The sequence below is a fragment of the Monodon monoceros genome, unplaced genomic scaffold (genome assembly GCF_005190385.1).
Source record: "Monodon monoceros isolate NGI ecotype Baffin Bay Population unplaced genomic scaffold, NGI_Narwhal_1 Super_Scaffold_13, whole genome shotgun sequence".
Classification (NCBI taxonomy): Eukaryota; Metazoa; Chordata; class Mammalia; order Artiodactyla; family Monodontidae; genus Monodon; species Monodon monoceros.
The window spans coordinates 29200480-29224012 of NW_021703769.1; the positions used below are offsets into that span (position 1 = coordinate 29200480).

A 23533-nucleotide genomic window follows, 5' to 3' on the forward strand; every position below is an offset into this window, starting at 1 on the left:
GTCACCTTACGGTATCTACAAATTTTCAGTACAGCTTAGAGTTTTTGTTTTTGTTTTTTATTTATTTTTGGCTGCGTTGTGTCTTCGTTGCTGTGCGCGGACTTTTTCTAGTTGTGGCAAGCAGGGGCTACTCTTTGTTGTGATGCGTGGGCTTCTCATTGCGGTGGCTTCTCTTGTTGCGGAGCACGGGCTCTAGGCGCGCAGGCTTCAGCAGTTGTGGCACACAGGCTCAGCCGCTATGGCTTGTGGGCTCTAGAGCACAGGCTCAGTAGTTGTGGCACACAGGTTTAGTTGCTCCGCAGCATGTGGGATCTTCCCAGACCAGGGCTTGAACCCGTGTCCCCTGCATTGGCAGGCAGAGTCTTAACCACTGCGCCACGAGGGAAGTCCCCAGCTAAGAGTTTTGATTTCTAGGCAATGGGATAACATTGAAAGGTGTTAAAGACAAGGAGCGATATAGCCACATTTGTATATTGATCACTCGGGTTACCGTGTGCAACATGGATTTAGGAAGGGCCGATTGAGGGCTGTTACAGTAGCATGCTACAAATGATGAGGGTAGAAGGGTTGGAGAAGATGCATCAAAGTAAAAACCACTTTGGAGGTAGAATTTAGCAGGATATGGTGATTGACTAATATATGAGAGAGTATAGGGTGATACTCTGTAGAGTGTATTTAGGGTGGAGTTTCCTTCTTTCTCCATTTCTGGGCTGGAGGAAACACCCGAACATGTGGAAACCCGGTGCTGGGCAGCCAGGGCCATATCCACAGCCCTCTAACGTTGGGTACCCTGGAGGTTGCAATCCTGCTCATCCACCACCTGCCAACCCGACCTTTCCTCCAGACCCCTTTCCCACTCCCCCAGGAGCACCCCAGGGGAATCCAGCTTTTCCCCCTGGTGGGCCTTGTCATCCTGTGCCACAGCTAGGGTATCCAGGATGCCAACCCTCAGGTCCCTACCCCCCTCCATACCCACCACCTGACCCTGGCGTTGGCTCCTGGCATGGTAGGACCAGGAATGGTAATGGACAAGAAGATGCAGAAGAAAATGAAGAACGCTCATAAAAAGAAGCAGAAACACCACAAGCATGGCAAGCATTCCTCCTCTTCCAGCAGTGACTCTGACTGAATACAGGGCCTGGACCCTTTCCTCCAGTCTCTCCAGTTCTTCTCTCCCATCAAGCTTTAGATGCCATCTTGTACTGGGGAAAATTAGCCCTTGTGTCCCTCCCCACCTCACGTCCGCAGTCTGAGCCTCACTCTGCTATTCAGCCCTAACTGGCGAGGGAAAATGAGAGAAGGATTGCCATGGGCTAGCAAAGGCCATCTTCGCAGTGCTTTGATAGAACTTTTAGCTGATGAGTTTTGCAAGAGATCTAGTTTTTGAAGATGGTGAGATTTGAGCTAAATGCTGAAGACATGTGATTTTTTTATACACATTGTGTAAATGTGTAAAATGTGATTTTTTACATTCTTTTGTAATACTTATGCTTGGGGAGATGCTGTGCAAATTTAATTATGGGGGAAAAAAACAACCTATACCTTTCTTGTTTAAAAAAAAAAAAAAAAGAGTATAGGGTAATCCATGTGGATGTATCCAGCATAGTTGGGCATCATTAATCTGAGCTCAGAGGAGAGATTCCAAAGCCATGGCCTTTGAAGTCATTAGAGAGAGGAGTGGGCCCTGGAGCCCACAAACCTCAGCCAGGGCACACTGGGCAAGAGGTGCTCATTAGTGAGACAGAAGGAGACCAGGAGAGAAGAGCACCTCAGAGGGCAAAGAGTAAAGCATGGAGAAGTGTTAGGTGGTCAGCGGGGTTGAGTGCAGATGAGAGATCCAGTGGGAAAGAAGGAGCAGATGTCCTTAGGACTTGGAGTATAGGGGCAGGCAATAACCTTTGCTGAAACAAATTGTGGCCATTTGTTGTGAGCTGCCAGTTACACTTACGAAACCCTTTTTTCCTCCCAACATGATTGAGGTACAGTTTATATAACAGAAATTCAAACATTTAAAATTTAGAATTCAGTGATTTTTAGTAAGTTTACCAAGTTATGCTGTCATCACTATAATTGTTTTAGAACTTTGTTAGTGGCTTTATTGATGCAATTTACATACCATAATTTTCACCCACTTAAAATTTACAGTTCAGTGGTTTTCAGTATATTCACAGATGCATGCAAATATGACCAATTTTAGAACATTTTCATCACCTCAGAAGAGAAACGCTGTACCTTTTAGCTATTGCCTCTTAGTTTTAGAACTTTTTGCTCACCCCAGAAAGAACCTTCTTGCCCATATACAGTTACTCCCCATTCCCACCCGCTGACAATCATTTACCAAGCCCTTTTTGCACACAGAACCAAGATCACACATGTATCTTGAAGAGAGGTGGTGTCAGGCACCACGGAGTGGTGGCAGTAGGCACGGGGGATGGGTTCTGTGGTTTGGAGAATACAAAGGTCTGAAAGTGAACCTGACATTGGTAACAGGAGAAGATGAAATAGACAGTACAGATGCCAACTGGGCTTCCCTCCTGGAGTCTTAGGAGGACCAGCTTCCTCTCTCACCTTGAGGTGTCTAAGGGTATAGAGGGTCTTTAGAAGTGTTTTGTTTTTGTTTTTAAACTGGTAGGAATGTAGGTGCCACCTAGAGCCAACTTGGCATTTGACTTTCAGAATCCAAAGATGTCTCAGGAACCAGGGAGCCACATTTCATCTTTGCCTTGAACATAACACAAGGAATCAGTAGTTTTGCCTCATTCTAGTTATTCCTTATTGGTTGAGCAATGTCAGCATATCACTATGTAGGCATGTTTTCATGGGGGATATATAACACACTACTGGTAAAGATGGAGCGGGAAGCACTTTGGGGCTGGGCCTTCCAACAGTGCTTTTAAGCTATTCATGACCCACATGCTCCAGTGAGAACTTGGCAGCAGCTTCTCCTGAAGCAAGCATATTATACGGCTTAACATACTCTAAGAGCTTCTCAGTTTTAATTACAAGTTTAGTGCTATAAGCAGAATGCAGCATCCTGAATCAAGGCTTTATCAGTTTCCATCTTCTAGTGGTTAAAAACTTTTGGAGAATTCCTCTTAATAAAAATTTTAACAAGCTTCTTATTGTTAACTCTAAACATGTCCATATTGAGGCCTAAAGCTTTCTCCAGTGCTGGGAAGCAACCCTGCCCTGCCCTTGTTTGAGCTGGAATAGGAAGCGGCTTCTCAGACTCGGCCCCCTCCTTTATTCTGCCACTGCCTTGCAGACTAGTATTTCACATCATCACCTTGGTATGGTATCCCATCCATGAAGTTGCCTCCCTCATTGCCCATCTTAGTGCTGTCTGAGAGAGGCAGAAGGTGATTTACAATCCTTAAGTCAAATGATTTTTCACTTACCTGGGACGTCTCAAGTGAACACTGTATTTAAACAATGAGGTTGAAAAGATGTATGACTAAACAGTAAAGAAAGTTACTGCAAGTGTCAGTTTTTCAGAGGCTCCTTATATATTAAGTGACGTCCCCAGGCTCCTTGGCTTCTTTGTCTCCCACTTCCTGTAATGGAGAACCCTCTTGTCAAACACTGGGAGCTGTTACACCATACCCATGGGCTATTCCCCGAAAACTTTTGCACCTGGGTACAGCATCAGCAAGAAAATAACCCTTTTTCCTTCCTCGTGTGGGCCCAGCCTCACATGCTTCTGACTTGGAGGGTTCCTACCCAGTAACACCAAGACCCAGATTGTCAGCAACTAAGAGAGCATCAGAACAGGGTCTAGCCTAGGAGTTGTTATTTGGATGTTCTTATACTAATGTTTGTTAATAATTCACTTTAAGAAGACTGCCTAGACCATGTAATCTTTGCTTCCTGCTATCCAAAGCTAATCCCATTAAAATTTCTAGAATGGAAATCCTTGTTAATTGCCTGGACCTTTTCACAGGGAAGGCTTTGTAAACTGGTTGGGAGTCTGGAGAATTTCATTCCTATCCATTTTTGGGTTTTCACTTTCTGTTTCTCCTCTACTCTCCCACCCCACCCCCAGGGCTACCAAGAAAAGAACAAATTCATTGCTGCACAAGGTAAAGTAAGATAATTTTTTACTCTTAGGCTTAACCATGAATGGATTTGGGATTTTTCTTCCAAATGCTAATAGATTACTCAGAATATATTAGCTTTTCTGTAATTATTACCACCTGAAAAAAATATAATCTACCTTGCAGGTTTATAACTAAGGGCCTTCATCTTGATGACTTATTGTCAAGGGATCCTTTGAAAGAAATTATTTTATATATGTGCATAAAAAATACTGGAGAAGGCTATACACACACATACAACACAGTCTAATGAGGTTCTCTGTCTTGGGGTCATTTGGGAAACTTAAGTTCAAACCAGGCTGCTCAGAATTTGAATTTGGATTTAGTCTCCAAAGAGGATTGGCCACCTCACTGGTGCAGGCTGACTCATCTCCTCCTCCCACTCATGGGCCTGAGCTCCACTATTATTCACAGATAAGTGGTCTAAGAACCCTCAGAGCAGGGACCCAATGCCATGGTCTTATACATGCTCTGCACACGTTTCCATAGCCTGAAGTTCTAACAAGTGTCCTCACCTTTGGGATCCTAGCAAAAAAAAAATCTTGATGTTTGCAGCACTAAAAAGTAATTGATGTTATTATGGTCCATCAAAGCCCATTTATTTAATCACTCAACAGATATTTATTGACCATTTATTAATATTATGTGCCAGGCACTGGCCTAGGTGATGGGGATATGTAGGGGAATAAAACAGAATATGGTCTCTGCCTTTTTGGAGCCTTTAGTTGGTAGAGGATAATTTATAGCAAAATAAACAGGAACTTTGGTAAGTGGCTATCGTGTTCAGTACGGTAGCCACTGACCACACGTGGCTATTTAAAATAAAATTTGGGGGAGCTCCCTGGTGGTCCAGTGGTTAGGACTCTGTGCTTTCACTGCTGAGGGCCCAGGGCTCAATCCCTGGGTGTGGAACTAAGATCCCACAAGCCATGTGGCGAGGCTAAAATAAAATAAAATTTTAAATCCAGTTCTTCAATCACACTAGTCACTTTTTTTTTTTTTTTTTTTTTTTTGGTACGCGGGCCTCTCACTGTTGTGGCCTCTCCCGTTGCGGAGCACAGTCTCCGGACACGCAGGCTCAGCGGCCATGGCTCACGGGCCCAGCCGCTCCGCGGCATGTGGGATCTTCCCAGACCAGGGCACGAACCCGTGTTCCCTGCATCGGCAGGCGGACTCTCAACCACTGCGCCACCAGGGAAGCCTGCACACTAGTCACATTTTAAGGCTCAATAGCTACATGTGGCTAGAGGCTACCATATCAGCGCAGATATGAAACATTTCCATCATCACAGAAAGTTCTGTTGGACAGTACTGTGATCGTGATAAAATAGGGATAGAGGTAAAATGAGGCAGAGGTGGTCAGAAGTCTTAGATCTTCCTTGCCCTTGCAGTCTCCCACCAGGACCTGGCCCTTGCCTAACTGGACCCCACTTTCCCTCCCTCTGTAGCCATCTGTCAGTTCAGGTCCACCCTCCAAGGCCCACCTCAGCTACCACCTACTCAGTGATGATTTTGGCACCAACAACCACATATAATCTCATCCTCTCTTTGTTTGTCATGGGGCCTTGTTGATGCTAAAATAGTTCTTAAATTAAGTTCACCTTTGATTTCCCCATTAGCCTTTTCTCAGACTCCCTCCCTCTTGAACTTCTCCACAGTACTTCACACTCCTTGAAACCCTCCTGTTACTTCCTGCCATTCAGTTCTCTTGATTTTTCTCACTTTTTTAAATATTGTTTCTCTAGCTCTTATTCTTCTTTCTGCCCCTTAAGTATAGTTTCTCTTCAATACTGTGGATGACTACTTCCCTTGAAACTCCATTCTTGTCTTTCATGGCACATTTCTGTCCATTCTTCTGCCTCCTGGGCTTTTTGTTCTGTCTGAACTTGAATAATGCTTGAAGATTCCCAGCGTTCTGTGTTTGACCCCTTCTTTACTCCTCCCCCTCTGTATCCTCTTTGAGAGACCTCATCTAATACCCACCTCTGTTTGACAGGCTGTTGCCTCTCTTGAGCTCCAGAGCCACATTTTTTTGTTCTCTTCCGCTTGAATACCCCCACAGACTCTAGATTCAACATCAGAAACTGAAACGTGACTCTTCCTCGCCCCAAAGCTGCTTTTTCTCCTCTGTTCTTAAGAGACTGGAATGTAATCTATATTCATGGTGACTGGAATGTAATCTACCTAATCAACCAAACCAGATTTGGGATCATCCAGATCTCCTACCTGTCCCTTGCTTTACATATGACTAGTCCTCTTGTTTCTCTCTCCAAAATCTGCCTTCTCTGACACACTTCCTTACTCTCATCTCTTCTTCCAGCTCTGTTGTAGCAGCCTACTGACTGATCCCTCTGGGCCCTAGCTTTGCTCCTTGGATTCCTTCCACCAGAATGGCCTTTCTTAATGCAAAATTTTTGTCAGACTCTCATGAAAATCCTAGAATGATTTTTCATTATCTGTAAAACAAGCCTTCCTTAGCCTGGCCTCCATCCCTTTAGATCCTGGTACCTCACCTATCTTTCTAGCTTCATCTTCTGCCTTCTACACACCCTACACAGTGACCTCACTGAACTCCTTACAGTCCCTGGATGTCTCATGCTCTTACTTGCTGCTAGCCCCCTGCACCTCTGCCTGGAGTACCTCTTCTCCCTATGCCTCCTTTCTAGACTCCCATCTACTTTATCTGTCCTAACGTATGGCTCAAATGTCATCTCCTCCAGGAGATATTTCCTGACCTTGCCAGGCAGTGAAATAATTCCACCTCTGTACATCTTTCAGCTATGTGTCCACTTCTGTCATTATTTGTTTTTCTTTTTAATATTTTTCTTTTTACCAAAGGGAATACAAATTTTAAGAAAGTCAAAAGGTATTACAAGGTCTATAAAAACAAAGTTCTCCCCCCTTTCGTCTAATCTTTTTTAGTCTAAAGCAGCCATTTTTATTGTTGACTTTTTCTTATTATAGATAACTTATTTAATCCTCTTACAAACTACCTCACACTCAGACAGACATGTCCCTTTTCCCTATTCTCCCAGTGGAGTTAAATCACAATTTGTGGTGAAGATAATAATTGTTATTTACATTCTTATTACTATGCCAATATTATTCACAGCTAAAGCACATAATATTATATAATTTTTTGGTACAGTTTTTGGTTTCCCTCTTTCCCAAGAGTTAATAATTGCCTTTTTTCCTTATTCACTTAGTTCTTTATATACCTAGCACTGATTTTTTTTCTCTTAAACTCTTTGCTAGAAGTATATATTTCCTCTCAGTACCCTCAGATACATGAGGTTTAATTTTTTTAGTTTAATTTTTTATCTTGGGGTCCTTCTAGAACCTTCTTCCTTCAGTTCCATTCTGGATTGATCTAGCCTCTGGCAGAGTAATTATCCTGAGCCTTCCCTTTACCAACACCCTGGGAATTCTGTTAGTCTCTCTCCTGTGTTAGATCCCACTTTTTTCTTATTCTTTGTTTGTGCCCTTCTAGTGACTTTCTGGAAACGGCTGTGTGGGAGGTAAATTTTAAATTTCAGCCTAAGCAATTTACCCAACCTCTCTGGCTAATGACACCCACCTCAGAGCATGGTAAGAAGGAGTAAATGAGATATAAAGCACATAGCTCACTATCTCGCCCATAACATAGGTATTCTGTAGGGGTCGTGATTTCTAATCCTCAGCTATAGCATCCTTGGGAAACATTGTTCATGTGTTCTCTTTTTATTTTAAGAACCTCACATCCCCACTTCACTCCCTAGTGAAGTGCCTGGCACATACATGGTGGATACACAGGAAATGTTCAGTTAGTAGGTAGGTGGATGGGTAGATGGATGATATATTTAGCTGGGGGCATGTGGGCACAGGCTTCCAAAAGTCAGGAATGAATGTTCCCAGTTTCCCAGCATCTTTCTTCCTTTTGGTGTGTGTTCTCATCTTTGCTGTTGGCTACTATAGGACCAAAAGAAGAAACGGTGAATGATTTCTGGAGGATGATCTGGGAACAAAACACAGCCACCATCGTCATGGTGACCAATCTGAAGGAGAGAAAGGAGGTGAGTGGAGAAATTAGATAGAATGGCCCCTGATACAGGCATGACCAACAGAGAGACTGCTTTGCTGGAGTTCTGTGTTTGAGCCTAGGCTTTCCACCCTTTGTGGCTTCTGTGCCTGTCATTCATCCAGACAGAACCCAGGCCAATGTGCCTACTACACTTTCCTGTGGCCTGGAAGCCTCCGATGAACTCAGAGGTATACCTAGGGCACACCCTGTGTCTGGTGACCAAACAGCTCACCTTAGATCCAAAACATCCTGGAAGAAACACTTGGGCCATTAGACAAGGAAAAGTCACAGTGGGGCTTTTCTCCCCTGGCTTCTCTAGTCCCTCACTCCCCTGGTTTTTTTGTTTTTGTTTTTGTTTTGTTCCTCCTCCTGAGATAGCAGAGGGAGCCGTATGAACTGAGACCCTGCAGGGCACAAGGAAATGTGAGCCCCTGAACTGATCCTTCAGGCAGCCTTCTGACTGGTTCTTTTCTTTCTGTGGCTGCCAAGTCCATGCCTGGTCAGCTCCATCACTGGGCCACAGCCAACACCAGTCCTGAGTCCTGGATCAGGCCCCAGAGAGGAATCCCAATTCGGGACAGTCTCTCTCCAGGATGGCCCTAGAGTCAACCTGATACCCACACTGGGCTGTTGGATGTATTGATTGGCTTAGGAGGGATAGCTTTAGGGCTGGGCTTTAGGTTCATTTTCTCCAACCCTACCTCTGGCTCTTGGGAGCTGTCCAAGGCCTAGCCAACCAGAGAAGGCCTTGGGCCTCTCGTGGCAGGTTTTACAGTCTGCATCAATCCACCCTGGTGACTCCCTCATAGCAGGTTGCTCATTCCAGGGGATCAGACAGACTTACCCCTAGAGCATGACCTAGGATATTGTGGAAGTACAGATTTTGTAGGTAAAATGGCTTCCGATTTGCCCTGAACTGAGAGACTAGAGGTGGGAAAGAGTGAGAAGTATAGGGCTGGGGCTCTGCATAAGTTAAGAGATTGTGCTAAACAGGATAGAAGCTGAGGAACTTAAAAAAAGAACAGTTAGGGAGTTACTTGGTGGCCTGGTGGTTAGGATTCTGGGCACTGCTGTGGCCTGGGTTCAATCTCTGGTCAGGGAGCTGAGATCCTGCAAGCCGCATGGCATGGCAAAAAAAAAGGAACAGTTAAATAAGTCTGTAGCTGACTGAGGTGAGAGAAGAGGCCATAGGGCTTTCTGAGGATTTTAGTCTGGGCTTTTGTGGTCCTTTTCTTTAGGGCCTTTTGCACCTGTTGTGGGCGGGAGGTCTCAGGTCAGGGGGGTGCATGTCTGTTTCTTTCCAGTGTAAGTGCGCCCAGTACTGGCCAGACCAAGGCTGCTGGACCTATGGGAATATCCGTGTGTCAGTAGAGGATGTGACCGTACTGGTGGACTACACAGTGCGGAAGTTCTGCATTCAACAGGTACTGTCTCCTACCTCCTTTCTTGGTTCTCATTTAGAATCTGCTGACCATTAAGGGGGCAGAACAGGCCGAGTCATCCCCATCTTACTCAGGGTGGTCAGGAATTGCTGAGTGTGCAAAATGTTCGAACTCTGAAATCAGAGTTCTGGGCTCCCAGGGGATTTTTCTTTTTTTTTTTTTCCCCCTTGTTTTTTTCTTTCGGTCAAAGCTAAGGGGGGAACATTTTCGTGACTTCATGGCTGGGAGAAAAAGTATTACTGAGATGGAGTTTGGTCATCTTAGGTGTGAACCAAGTGCATCAGGAGGTATTGCACCAGTATCTTGTGGTACTTGACTTACCTCTCCTCCTTTCTTACCCCAAAGGCTCCTGACATCAAGGATGTGGTGGGCCCTGCTCCTGACCCTCCAGGGTGACCCTGGAGGCTTGAGCAAAGGTTGCCTTCAGCTGAGGGCACTGTGGTGCTATGAAAAGGGGGCTTACCAAGACTCAGGAGACCTGCATTTTAGTTCTGACCTTGCCTTTTACTAATCCTGGGACCTAGACCAGGCCATTTAACTTTTCTGAGTTTCACATTTCACATCTGTAGACTGTGAATAATAGTAACAGCCTGCCTACCCCATGGGTTTTCTGGGAAGGTTCTCTGTCCATGGTTAAAACTTGCTTGGGAAGTTTAATCCTCTCACTTTCCCACTGTCAGTGATAGCCACAGCTGGCCCTGGCCCCTAAGCCTCACCCTCCTTCCCCTGGTGCTGCCCTACCCCAGGGTATCAGGGCCAACACACAGGGATCTCTTCAATTCACAGGTGGGCGACGTGACCAACAGAAAGCCACAGCGCCTCATCACTCAGTTCCACTTTACCAGCTGGCCAGACTTTGGGGTGCCTTTCACCCCGATTGGTATGCTCAAGTTCCTCAAGAAGGTGAAGGCCTGTAACCCGCAGTATGCAGGGGCCATTGTGGTACACTGCAGGTCAGTGTGGCCTGACCCTTGGCTCCCCACTCATGTCACATTCTGCTCCCATGCTGAGAGCAGGGAAGGCACAGGGGCCCTGGCTGAGGAGGCTGGCACAGAGCAGATGAGCTCTTGGGGCGCCAGGGCAGCATTCAGAGAGACTCCTCAAGAAAACTAGGTGCTGGGTGGGAAAGCACTTGAAGAAAGAGGGAAGGGCAATCCTCCAAGATTGGGGGTGGGGTGACCACTGCTCTGAAGCCAAGAAGTTAGGTTGAGTGCTGCCTTGTGTACTTGGAATCTTCGGACCATTCTAAGTGTCAGGGTTCTCTGGTCCTGGTAACTAGAGGTAGGGAGTTCAGGGTACAGTGGAGTTGTTGGCTCCGTGAGAGTCCCAGCTCTACCCCATACAGAATTAGAATTTAAAGCCTTGAAGAAAGAGCCCTACCCTGTGCTGCCCCCTCCCTGGGTGTTCCCACAAGACATGCTAGCCATCCCAGTAATACTCCTGCTCTCTGGCTACAGTGCGGGTGTAGGGCGTACAGGAACCTTTGTCGTCATTGATGCCATGCTGGACATGATGCATACAGAGCGGAAGGTGGACGTTTATGGCTTTGTAAGCCGGATCCGGGCACAGCGCTGCCAGATGGTGCAAACAGACGTGAGTGGTTTGTGGGTAGGGGGCATTCCAGGACCAAAACATCTACCCGCCTCATGGATTACTCAGCCTCCCAGGTTATTGTAAATGGTCATCATACAGTGTGATGAAGGGCGCTTATAAATTATGTATTAAAAGAACTATGGAGCACAGAGGAGGCTGTGCCTAGGGGAATCTGGAAGGTGGGGCAGATGTCATTTGCACTAGACTGTAAGGATATGGAACAGGTCCTGAGGGAAGTAGGTATGTGGGCAGCCAAGGGAGCCATTGCCACAGAGTTGTGATGCAGCTTAGCCAGGTCCAGGAGCAACAGTGAGATCAGCTCTGTGGTTAGGGCATGGAGTTCAAAGGGCACAGCACTGGGAGGGGAGGGGGGCTGGCACAGGTTTTGTGTGTCACCAGAATTTGACAACCCCTCCGTCTATCCAGTCTGTGCTCTCTGAATGAGCAGGAGTTGGAATTGTCCTTCTCTCCAGGAGGGTACCAGAGTAGGACCCTCCCTCCCAAGTTTAAGCACCCCCAGAGGGATTCATGCCTTTTGAGTCCTGCCTCCCTGAATTGGGACAAGAGTGAATCATTTTATCTCTGCTGGGATTGAAGAAGTGGACTGAAGTGAAATGGGAGTGGGAGGGAGTGCTCTGGCACCACCAGGACCATGTGTGTAACTGGGAACTCGGGCGTCATCTGCATTTCAGATGCAGTACGTCTTCATATACCAGGCTCTTCTGGAGCATTATCTCTACGGAGATACAGAACTGGAAGTCACCTCTCTAGAAACACATCTGCAGAAAATTTACAACAAAATCCCAGGGTCCAGCAACAATGGATTAGAGGAGGAGTTTAAGGTAAGTTGGAGCTGAGCTCTTTCAGGATGAAGGATCTATGTGACCTCCAGAGTACAGGATGCTTGACTCCTTGTGGATTTACCAACAAATGGTTAATCCCCTTGCAAAGCATGTGGGTGGTTAAGGAGGTGGGTCTCTGGCCCTTTACTCATACCCTAGTCATTCTCAACCCATCCTGCATGTTAGAGTCACTTGGGTTGTGTTTAGGGGGGAAAAAAAACAAAAACAGGCAATGGTATTTGTTTTAAGTCCCCCAGCTCCCCCTCCCAGGTAATTATAATGTACAGCAAGAGCAAACATTCTCTGCAAAGTAAATATTTTTGGCTTTGCATGCCATACGGTTTTTATTTGCAACTACTTAGCACTGCTGTTATAGCACAAAAGCAGCCATAAACACCCCATAAGCAAATGAGCATGGCAGTGTTTCCGTAAAACCTCATTTGCAATCAGCAGACCAGATTGGCTCATGGACCGTAGATTGCTGACCCCTGCTGTATGCCATTAGACAGTGGTTCTCAACTCACCTAAGGGACATGTCACACTCTCATCAATAAAAGTGCTCCCAGAAGCAAGAGATTCTGGATTGGGATGGGGAAGACCAACTGCCTTAAAGCACTCCTGAAGCTATAATGTACACATGAATTACCTCGGGATCCTATTATGATGCAGGTTCTGTTTCAGCTGGTCTGAGTTGGGGCCTGAGATTCTGCATATATAACAAGATGAGGCTGATGCTGGTTTATGGGCTACACTTTGAGTAGCAAAAATCAAGAAGGAACCTTGGAATAAGGAGAAGGGAGGATATATATTGGAATAAGGTTTTCTAAAGGATCTGAGACAGCCTCTGGGAGTAGAACAGCAGGGAGAGAGGGAGAAAGGGCACATTGTCTCCTATAAGAGTAGATTACTTGTTCCAGGATCATGAAATTTCAGTCTAAGGGAATCACAGGAACCGGGAAAACAGTGTTTCCCAAACACTCTTGGCTTATTAAAGACAGAAAAACAGTGTTCTGATAAGAACATGTGAAAATGATGAAGGTCAGGGCTCTGCTGAAAAGAGCAGTATGCCAGTGTGCCCTGGATGCAGGTCCAGTGACAGACATAATCTTGTCAAGTCCAGTTACTGAGATCAGTAATGCTTCACCTCCCCTTCCCAATTCAGAAATTAACATCAATCAAAATCCAGAATGACAAGATGCGGACCGGAAACCTTCCAGCCAACATGAAGAAGAACCGGGTTTTACAGATCATTCCATGTAAGAGCCCTCTCCCCACCCAAAGCCTTAATGCCCCATCCCCCTTTCCCTTCACCCTTTGAACTTCTTGGGTACTAGTTAATGATCAGCTTGGAGACAAGAATTATGGCATTGTCTCTTATTGTTCCCAGTTCTTCAGTGGCTTCTGGAAAGAGCATGAAGCCCAAAGGTTTTCTGCCTCCTGGGCTAGGAACAGGCATGTTGTTGCGCAGCTGGAATTATATCTTCTCAGAGCTGAGGTTGGGGGGGATAGATGGAAAGAGAGGGAGAAGACGACAGGTGATGCTGGGGAGCCACAGGCTGCTGTCCTTCTTGCAGATGAATTCAACAGAGTGATCATTCCAGTTAAGAGGGGTGAGGAGAACACAGACTACGTGAACGCATCCTTCATTGATGTAAGTGGTGGCTGTGTCCCCGGAGCTCCCAACACTCCATGGAGATTCAGCTGGGCCTTGCAGTGCTCCCCTCCCAATGCTTGGAAGGGTGGTCTTTGAGTCAGTCATCAAATACAGAACTGATACCCTTCCTGTACACTAGGTCTGTCAGGGCCCCAGTTTGGAAGGAAAAGTTCACAGCACAGACCAAAGGCTAAAAACACTAACCTCTGGTCCTTCCCATTCCTGCTGTCTCCATCCTAGCCCCAGCCCCCCCTTCCCTCATCTTCTTACAAAGAGACCAGCATGCCAGCCAGGGTTTGGTCCTTGGCCAAAGGGGAGCTCTGCCTGGGATGTGTTTGTCTCCAGGCAGCCCCTGTCCCATCCCAGTGGCCTGTCTTCTCCACTAGCCTCTCCCTGATCAAACCATTTCACTCCTGCCATTGACCTGGATCGTGTAGGGCTACCGGCAGAAGGACTCCTACATCGCCAGCCAGGGCCCTCTTCTCCACACAATTGAGGACTTCTGGCGAATGATCTGGGAGTGGAAATCCTGCTCTATCGTGATGCTAACAGAACTGGAGGAGAGAGGCCAGGTGAGCTCAAAAAGGTCCTGGGCTGTAGGAGACAAGAGACACATGAAAAAAAGCGGGGGTGGGGGGGTGGTGCTAAGAGGGTATTTGGACTTTTTCTTTGACTTAAACTAATCAAAGAGCCATTGCCCAGCTGCTTGGTATCTGAATAGTCAGCTTCTCTCAGGACTGGTCAGAGCCTCCATTCAGTTCCCAGACAGTTCACACCCTCTCATTTCTGTCCTGAATACGGTCTCCCCAAGCCTAGCTTTGTGCACACCCTCTGCACCCCACCTCCACGGGCAGGGCAGAACTACTGAGAGGAGGGATACAGAGCCAGACTGAGGCTCCGACATGGAGCTTGTGTGAGTGTCTCTAAGGAGAGAGTGCCTTCCAAGCCAGAGAAATTAACTAGAAGACTGGTGGGAAGATGGGTCACTTCTTTGCTGACTAAACAAAAGAAAACAATAGAATTTGAGAAATAACTTTTGTTAACATTCAATAACAAGGAAATCTTCTAAAGAAAAAAGCCCTTGAGAATTGTCAGCATACTCAGAATATAAAGGGACCTTAGAGGCCCCCTAGGCCAGCTCCCATTCAGTGTCGGAAATCTCTTAACACTATTTCTGGATCAGAACCTTGCAGCCTCTACTGAGCACTTTCAATCTCAGGGGTCACTCTTTCTCTGCCCACCTCCCACCCCACCCCTCTCAGTATTACTCGTGGCTCAGTCTGTGTTCAGATAGTGCTTATTATCTTCAGACTCTTTCTGCTGTGGTGCACAGTGCAGTAAATGGGTGCTTCATGATGCCTGGTGCGCAGCTTAACAGGGGTCAGAATCGAGAGAAGGAGCGGGAGAGGCTAGCAAGGGCCCAGGGGAAAAGGTCCTTCTAAGCCATAGTGAAGAGTTTGAATTTTGTAAAGCAGTTGAAGAACTCTTGACAATATCAGATTTGTAGTTTTTTTAAAATCCATCTGGCTATGGTGAGGACGACAGATTAGAAATGAGCAGGCAAGCCAGAAGCAGAGAGGAAACTGCAGCAGTAATGCTGGTGGCCTGGACTCAGCAGGGGTGGTGAGAAGGGATCTTCCCCAAGAGATGGTGCAGAGGTGGGGTGGACTGGACTGGGGGAAGGGGGGAGAGGAAGAATTAAATACGTTTTTTACATTGGTTTTTCCAAGCCACATCTTTCCCATTCTGTACTTGGGCAGTTTGTTTATTTTAACCTTGATACAGCCTTGATATTTGCTCACCCTGATGTACCGTTATGTCAAGATTTTTTTCAGATTTAATCGTTTAACTCATTAATTGTTCTTCTCGGATTTGTATCATGTATCTAATCAACAGACATACGTTATAGGTCTTCACCTATCATTAATAACAATACTGATGAGGTGAGAGATTTGGAGGAAGCGTACACCTGAGTGACAAAGGCCAGTTGGGGGATGAGCTACTTTGTTATCAGGAATTAGGTGCATGTCTCCTGACCCTCTCTGATAAGCTGTGATGGAACGTACATATAGACCAGGGACCTACATGAGGTTCCCTCCACACTTCCACCCTCTGGATCTATGATGAGCAGGTCCAAAGAGCAGGCAGAAAAAGCTGGAATGGCGAGCACATTCTCAGTCCACTGCCCTGTAATAAAAAGCAGCCCAGTGAATACCTCAGACTCTGTCTAGTCAGATTGTCAGGCTTTTCCATCCTTGAAGTAGACCTAGTGAGAGTACAGGGCAGAAGGGCAGGAAGCATTTCTTTCTGGTAGAGGTGGGGAGAGAGAGGACATGCACACACAAGTTTTCCTGCCTGTTGGCCAGGCCTGCGGTCAGTTGGATGAGGCCCATTCCCCTCTACCTACTAACACTGTGCCTATGCTTCTGTCTTAGGACCAGTGAAACAGAAGCTTCTGAAGTGGAACAGAACAGGTTATAGTAACATTCTTTACCAGCCTCACCAGCCTCTAAGATAAAATTTTACTTTCTGTTCCACCTCCCATTCATCTTATCAAGTGTAGCTCCCAGAGATATTAACACAGTAAGCCTAAGTGAGACAATGAAGGGTGTCTCCATTTATACATTCTGACACCACTCCCTACCCCCAATTTAAATTCCGAGAAAAAGTCTGATCCAAAAATGTAAATTCTGTATACATTAAAATTCCAAAGGAATTAAAACCTAAAATTCTTTTCTCCCTGTTTTATTGTTCTGCACCATTTAACCCGGGGGGTGCACCAAGAGGCTGGTAAGGCCTGAGCTCCTCTCATTAGCTGCAGCTTGATGCACCCACCATCATCATCAGAGTGGGCAGAGCGGCTCTAGCAGTTTCTGCATGGTGTCACCTCAACCCAAGGCCACATTCTGCTTCTCCAGAGAGACAATAAAACATGACAGACCCTTGTTAGACCCTTGCCCACAAAGCTCTGTATCACCATCACTGTTTTCAGCCCCAGACCATAGCAAGAAACTTAGTGCTATCTAGGGGAAAGAGGGTAAACAAAGACAGCAAGAGAAAAGACTGAAAAGCTTCTCTGTTCCAGCTTCTTTAGGGATACCAATATCTAGAGTCCATAACCTGAAAATATAAATATTAGATTAAACCCCAGTTCCCAAGCATTCTTCTACTAGACTTGAACACCAACTCCTCATCTCCGATCACCCACAGATGACTCCAACACCTGGCTTGCTGCCACTTTTTTGATTCCTGTTTCTGTTTCTATTCTTGGAAGCAAAAGTATGTATGTGGGTGATCCATCTACTCTTGGAGCTTCTCAGCCTCCTTAGCCATCCAGTTCCATGGTCAAACCACAACCTTGTCATCCCCCCATATCTGCACTGCCTTTGGAATGTCAACATTAGGCATCCCGCCCTGTTTACCATCTCCTGTCCTTTCACCTCACTACTTCTCTTTTCTTACTCCAGTAATTCTTTGTCTTCATCAGGTCCTTAGAGACATTGGCTTCTCCATTTTTCAATCTCAATCACCCCAGTAATGTCCCCACCTTCCTTCTTACTCTGTTAAGAGTTTTTGTGACTTGTCATGATTATAATCCCTCCCTTCTTAACATGCACTATTCCCTCATGGTCTCTTACTTTCATGGCAAGGTCTCTACCCTATTAAACTCAATTATATGCCTGCATCTGGTATCAAACATTACTGGGAGAAAACGCAAAATGGTGCTGAGTGGTGTCACATTGAATTCGTGACCACAAATCTAATATGGGTAATTAGTGTCACCTACCAATCCTACTTCCCTTCCTTCTCTTTCCTCAGACCTTCAACATTCCCTATTGCCTATCCCGTCACACTCACACCTTATCTTTTGATCTCGTTCTTCTCCGAGAAAGCAGACAAGAATGCTCTCATCTTCTTACCCTCAAGCAGCCAGCCTGGGGCTGGATGAATCTGTATCCATTCATCCATTCTCTTGTCTTCTCTCTGGTTGCAGTAGAAAAGTGTTCCTACATTTCTCAGTCCAACTATCCACTGTGCCCTGATCCCTTCCTCTCCTGTCTTCTCAAGAATGTTGCTGCTCTCATTATCTTCTCTCACCTTCACCTCCATCCATAAATAGTTCCCCTCTCTCCTCTATACTCTTATCAGCCTATTGTTACTTTCCTATCTTTAAAAAACAAAGATCTCCTAACCCCACATTTCCTGCCATGTGCCATCCCATTTCTCTGTACCCCTTCCTAGCAAAACTCCTTTAAAAGGCATTGGCTTTCTCCCCTCACATTCTCTCATCCTGTTCCTTCTAGCCTTGACTCCTTGGACTGCTTCAGTCAAGATCACCGGTGACCGCCGTCTGCCCAATGCAAAAGTTATTTCTCTTTTCTTGTCTTTCTTGTACCTTTGTAGCAGCGTGTGAAACCGTCAACACACACTCCTTCCTCCCCAAGACATTTTCTTCCCTTGACTTCCATGATGTCACCCCCTCCCCGCTCACTGGCCTGGCAACTCCTTTGTTATTTCTTTTGTGACCTCCTCCTCCTCTGCATGACCTCGAATCATTGGAGTGTCCAACACTCAGGTCTTAACCCACTTTTGTTCTCTTTTGATACACTATTCCTTGAGGATCTCATCCAACTCTGTGGCTTTAAATACTATATGTCAGGGACTCTCACATCTATGTCTCTAGCCCAGTTACCCCCCACCTTCCCAGTTGTGGACCGGTGTATCCACATAGCTACTTGATATCTTCTCATGGATGTCTTGTTAAGAATCTCAAACTTCATATGGCCCAAATAAAATTTGGTTTCCTCCTTTCCCTCATACTGGTTCATCCCACCCTACCCATCTCAGTAAATTGTACCACCTTGCACTCAGATGCTCGTATCAGAAGTCTAGGAGTTGCCTTTATTCCTCTCCTTTTCTCACTCTCCACAGCCAGTCTGTCAGTGAGTCCTGATGTATGCTGAGCATATCCACTTCTCTTCAGTGTAACTCCTGTCACCCGCATGCAAACCATCATCTCTCACCTGCATCACTGAAGTAGTCTGGCAGCCAGTCTGCCTGCTTCCATTCCCATCCCCTTTTAGCCACTTCTCTACATGGAGGCCAGTGATCCTTTTGAAAATATAAATCTAATTATATCACTCCTTGTCTTAAAATCCTCTTTGGGCTTCCTCATCTTGAGGGAAAATCTGCCCATGCATTCAAAATTTAGGGCTTCCCTGGTGGCGCGGTGGTTGAGAGTCCGCCTGCCAATGCAGGGGACACGGGTTCGTGCCCCGGTCTGGGAAGATCCCACATGCCGCGGAGCGGCTGCGCCCGTGAGCCATGGCTGCTGAGCCTGCGCGTCCGGAGCCTGTGCTCCGCAACGGGAGAGGCCACAACAGTGAGAGGCCCGCATACCGAAAAAAAAAAAAAAAACAACAACAAAATTTAGAAACCTTTTCCTGTTAATATCCAGTCCCAAGACTTGAATTGGGTCCTTCTTCCTCTCCTGTTTCTATTGCTTATTTTAAGTCTCCTAGTTTCCATTTTCCCTCATCCCCATCTGCCCTCCACGTACAGAGTGGAGCATAGATTCTGAGATGAGCCACAGCCTCTACTCCCTGAGGGTTGGGTCCCACATTTGTCACAGCCTTGCATTCCCCACAGGCCTAGTCTCCAGCTCTGTGCTCTCACGTCTCCATCCTCAGCAGGATACCAAGGCATTTTTAGCCCTGGGCGACAGTGGGTACAGCCACTGCTGGCCCCTGCTCTGGATTCTGTTACGGCTCTTTTTGCCATATCCCTCCCCACAGCCATGAGAGGCACCTCGGGAGTCAAGTCCCATTTAAGCGCAACCTGATTTTTCTGTTTGTATTGTTGGGCCCACACAGAGGGCTAAATTAAATAAGCCTTCACCTGGCTGAGTAGGGTAATTTCCTGCCATCGGTCCAACATCTGCGATCATCTTATGTGGCTTCTCTTTATTTCATGTAGTTCCTTAAATCCTATCCCCATAAGTTTACCAGGCTTGCTTTCTCTCAGCACACCATACCTGCTTCCCTACAATATCTGTGTCACCTTGAAATTTACCCTACAACAGCACTGATCTAACTTCTTGGTCCTACCACAGGTAATCATTTTGGCTGGTTAGGCAGCCAGAGCAGACATGCTTTCACTGTTGACCAACTCCTTGTCCAGAGTTTGAAGAGGGGATTTTTTTTTTTTTTTTTTGCCGTACTGCGTGGCTTGCGGGATCTCAGTTCCCGACCAGGAATCAAACCCATGCCCCCTGCAGTAGGAGTGCAGAGTCCCAGCCACTGGACCACTGGGGAATTCCCTAAAGAGGGGACTCTTTTTTTTTTTTTTTAATTTATCTTTATTCTATTTACTTTTTATTTTTGGCTGTGTTGGGTCTTCTGTGCTGTGCGCTGGCTTTCTCTAGTTGTGGTGAGCGAGGGCTACTCTTCATTGCGGTGCGCGGGCTTCTCATTGCAGTGGCTTCTCTTGTTGCGGAGCACAGGCTCTAGACGCACGGGCTTCAGTAGTTGTGGCACGCAGGCTCAGTAGTTGTGGCGCACGGGCTTAGTTGCTCTGCGGCATGTGGGATCTTCCCGGAACAAGGATTGAACCCATGTCCACTGCATTGGCAGGCGGATTCTTTTTTTTTTTTTTTTTTTTTTTTGCGGTACGCGGGCCTCTCACTGTCGTGGCCTCTCCAGTTGCAGAGCACAGGCTCCGGATGCGCAGGCTCAGCGGCCATGGCTCACGGGCCCAGCCGCTCCGCAGCATGTGGGATCTTCCCGGAACCGGGGCACGAACCCGTGTCCCTTGCATCGGCAGGTGGACTCTCAACCACTGAGCCACCAGAGAAGCCCCTGGCAGGCGGATTCTTAACCACTGCACCACCAGGGAAGCCAAGAGGGGACTCTTAATGGTTCAACTCTGCATCCCTGGGAGTCCTCCTTGCAATCTGCCCCTTTTCTTCTCTGTTATGCCTCTTTTCCTAAACTAAGGAGATCTAAAATGTCTGAAGGCTGTTAGGTGTGGGACCATTAATATTTCCTTTTCTTGCCATAGTGTGATTCTAGCTCCTACATGCTGTTGCTGTAAAGCTCTTTGTATCTTAGCAGTTCTAATGGTTTTAAAGCAGCCCCAGTCTTTAGTTCTGACTGATAAAACTGCATAAAGGCAGTGTTGGGAAGGAACTGTGGTAACAAAACTCACTCCACCCACCAAGCCCTGAAAACCAATGTAGTCTCTGTTTAAGATGTGCCTTAATTAGATTTTTCTAAAGCTGTTCTGGTTGAAGAGAGGGCCCAGAGCTCTGACCCTCAGGGTATCCCCAGGGCTCCTAGTGGGCACACATTGAAAAGCAGTGGTCTGTGACATTTCCTTGATCTACCACTTTAATAATCCCGTATTTTAAAACGAGCTCAGTGTCATTTATAAAGAGGGTAATGAATGATCACACATGAAAAGCAAGAAAAGTCATTAAAAGGGACTTATAATACTGATTTTATTTGGACTGAGAGACTATCAGTGATTTTTATTTTTGTATTTAATTTCCCCAAATCTTTTCTAATGAACATAGAGTACATTTATGGTTGAGTATCTTTATTTATTTATTTATTTATTTATATTTTTGGCTGCGTCAGGTCTTCATTTCTGCGCATGGGCTTTCTCTCTAGTTGCGGCAAGCAGGGGCTACTCTTTGTTGCAGTGTGCGGGCTTCTTGTTGTGGTGGCTTCTCTTGTTGCGGAGTGTGGGCTCTAGGCACGCGGGCTTCAGTAGTTGTGGCTCACAGGCTCTAGAGCGCAGGCTCAGTAGTTGTGGCACACAGGCTTAGTTGCTCCGCGGCATGTGGGACCTTCCCAGACCAGGGCTCGAACCCGTGTCCCCTGCATTGGCAGGCAGTCTTAACCACTGCACCACCAGGGAAGTCCCATATGGTTGAGTATCTTTAAATTGCCAACATTGAAGTATCTAAGATCTCCCCTAAAATGATCTAAAGAAAGGACAGCATAACCGTATTTTGTTTTTTTTATGTATTTATACCCTGGCTTGTTCTGCAGACATTAATAAACACATTCATTTACCAGATATTTATTGAGAACCTACCAGATGCAGGCAGTGTGCAAGGTGCTGGGAAAACAAAGATGAAAAGAGGCAGCCCCTGCCCGCAAGGAGCTGTAGAAGGAACTGAGCCAGGTGCAAGCAGAGACAACAGTAAACCATCTTGTGCTCACTAATAAGGACAAAAACACAAGAGCTAGCAACTATAAGGTGCCACTGCAGATTAAAGAGTTAAAGAGGAGGGACTTCCCTGGTGGCGCAGTGGTTAAGAATCTGCCTGCCAATGCAGGGGACGCGGGTTCAAGTCCTGGTCCAGGAAGATCCCACATGCCGTGGAGCAACTAAGCCCCTGCACCACAACTACTGAGCCTGTTCTCTACAGCCAGTGAGCCACAACTACTGAACCCTGCGTGCCACAACTACTGAAGCCTTCGCACCTAGAGCCCATGCTCCACAACAAGAGAAACCCACGCACTGCAACAAAGACCCAACGCAGCCAAAAATAAAATTAATTAATTAAAACAAACAGAAAAAAAGAAGTTACACTTTTTTTTTAAAAAAAAAAGTGTTAAAGAGGAAAGGAATGAAAGCATACTGTGGACTGGGCTTTGGTGAAGCACCATGGCTGGGTGAGAATGTAATTGGGTTCAGTTTTTCTGGATTAGCAGTCTGATATACATAAGTAACTACAAATGTGGGAACACCTCAAAGGAGCAGAGAAAAAGGAATTGGAACAAAGACACTGATTCCTCCTCTCCCTCCACCCTGCCATTGAGTGTTAGAAGCAGCTATGAGCTGATGGTCAGAGTTCTTCACAGACCCTGTCAGTGTTGCAAATTAGACTATAAATAATAGCAAAAGGTTAAGTGATTAGTGGACTTAAGTTGTTAAATATGGATGTCCTGCTGAGGATCAGAAGTTAAACTGGAGTGATGTTAAGTAGTAGAAGGACCCTCTGAGTTTTTGATACCTTGGGGAAGAAGTGTGTCGGTGTAAGAAGTGGCTGTGTTGAGAGGAGCAGTCTGCTCACAGGGCAGCCCTGCTTTTACCACACATGGTATTCTGAGTCCCTCACCTCTCCCATTTGTCCCCCAGGAGAAGTGTGCCCAGTACTGGCCCTCTGATGGACTGGTGTCCTATGGAGACATCACAGTGGAGCTGAAGAAGGAGGAGGAATGTGAGAGCTATACCGTCAGAGACCTCCTGGTCACCAACACCAGGGTAAGATGCCTGGTGGGTGGCCTTCTCCCACAGGGAAAGCAGGGTTGCACCTACCTCTCTGATCCTCCTTCCTCCAAAGGAGAACAAGAGCCGGCAGATCCGGCAGTTCCACTTCCATGGCTGGCCTGAAGTGGGCATCCCCAGTGATGGAAAGGGCATGATCAGCATTATTGCAGCCGTGCAGAAGCAGCAGCAGCAGTCAGGGAACCACCCCATCACCGTGCACTGCAGGTATGCCCACCCCAACCCTCAGGGGGAAGAGAGAGAAAGGCATGGGAGGCAGGCAGAGGGGTGTGATGGGAGCCTGTATCAGACAGTGAGGAAAGCCAGACAAGAGTGGGATGTTGGCAAGCACGTGGCAATCAAGTTTAATGACCAGGACAGGCCCAGATGATAAGAACTTCATACTTTAAGTGCTAGGGAACAGCAGTCCCTAATGTTAAGATATTGGGCAGGGGAGGTGATGCAGAAGGGGAACAGCAGGGGAGACTGACAGTGGAGAAGACCAGTTGGGCAACATGGGAATGAGGGCTGTTTCCCTAAGAAACACAGGAAAAGAGAAAAGGGCAACT

General features: G+C 46.5%; 1 protein-coding gene and 1 pseudogene across 9 annotated transcripts in view; both read left to right on the top strand.

Annotated features, from left to right (window-relative positions):
• Positions 1-23533, top strand: part of PTPRA (protein tyrosine phosphatase receptor type A) — a 185355-nt gene that overhangs the window by 155894 nt on the left and 5928 nt on the right. For all 9 annotated transcript variants that reach the window (XM_029221925.1, XM_029221927.1, XM_029221926.1 and 6 more), the window contains 11 exons: positions 4043-4079; positions 8049-8146; positions 9459-9578; positions 10383-10549; positions 11054-11189; positions 11882-12031; positions 13194-13287; positions 13606-13682; positions 14123-14257; positions 22836-22961; positions 23041-23192. In XM_029221925.1, the coding sequence (XP_029077758.1) occupies positions 4043-4079; positions 8049-8146; positions 9459-9578; positions 10383-10549; positions 11054-11189; positions 11882-12031; positions 13194-13287; positions 13606-13682; positions 14123-14257; positions 22836-22961; positions 23041-23192 (1292 nt within the window). The remainder of the gene's footprint in view (positions 1-4042; positions 4080-8048; positions 8147-9458; positions 9579-10382; positions 10550-11053; positions 11190-11881; positions 12032-13193; positions 13288-13605; positions 13683-14122; positions 14258-22835; positions 22962-23040; positions 23193-23533) is intronic.
• LOC114894849 lies at positions 318-4036 on the top strand (annotated as a pseudogene).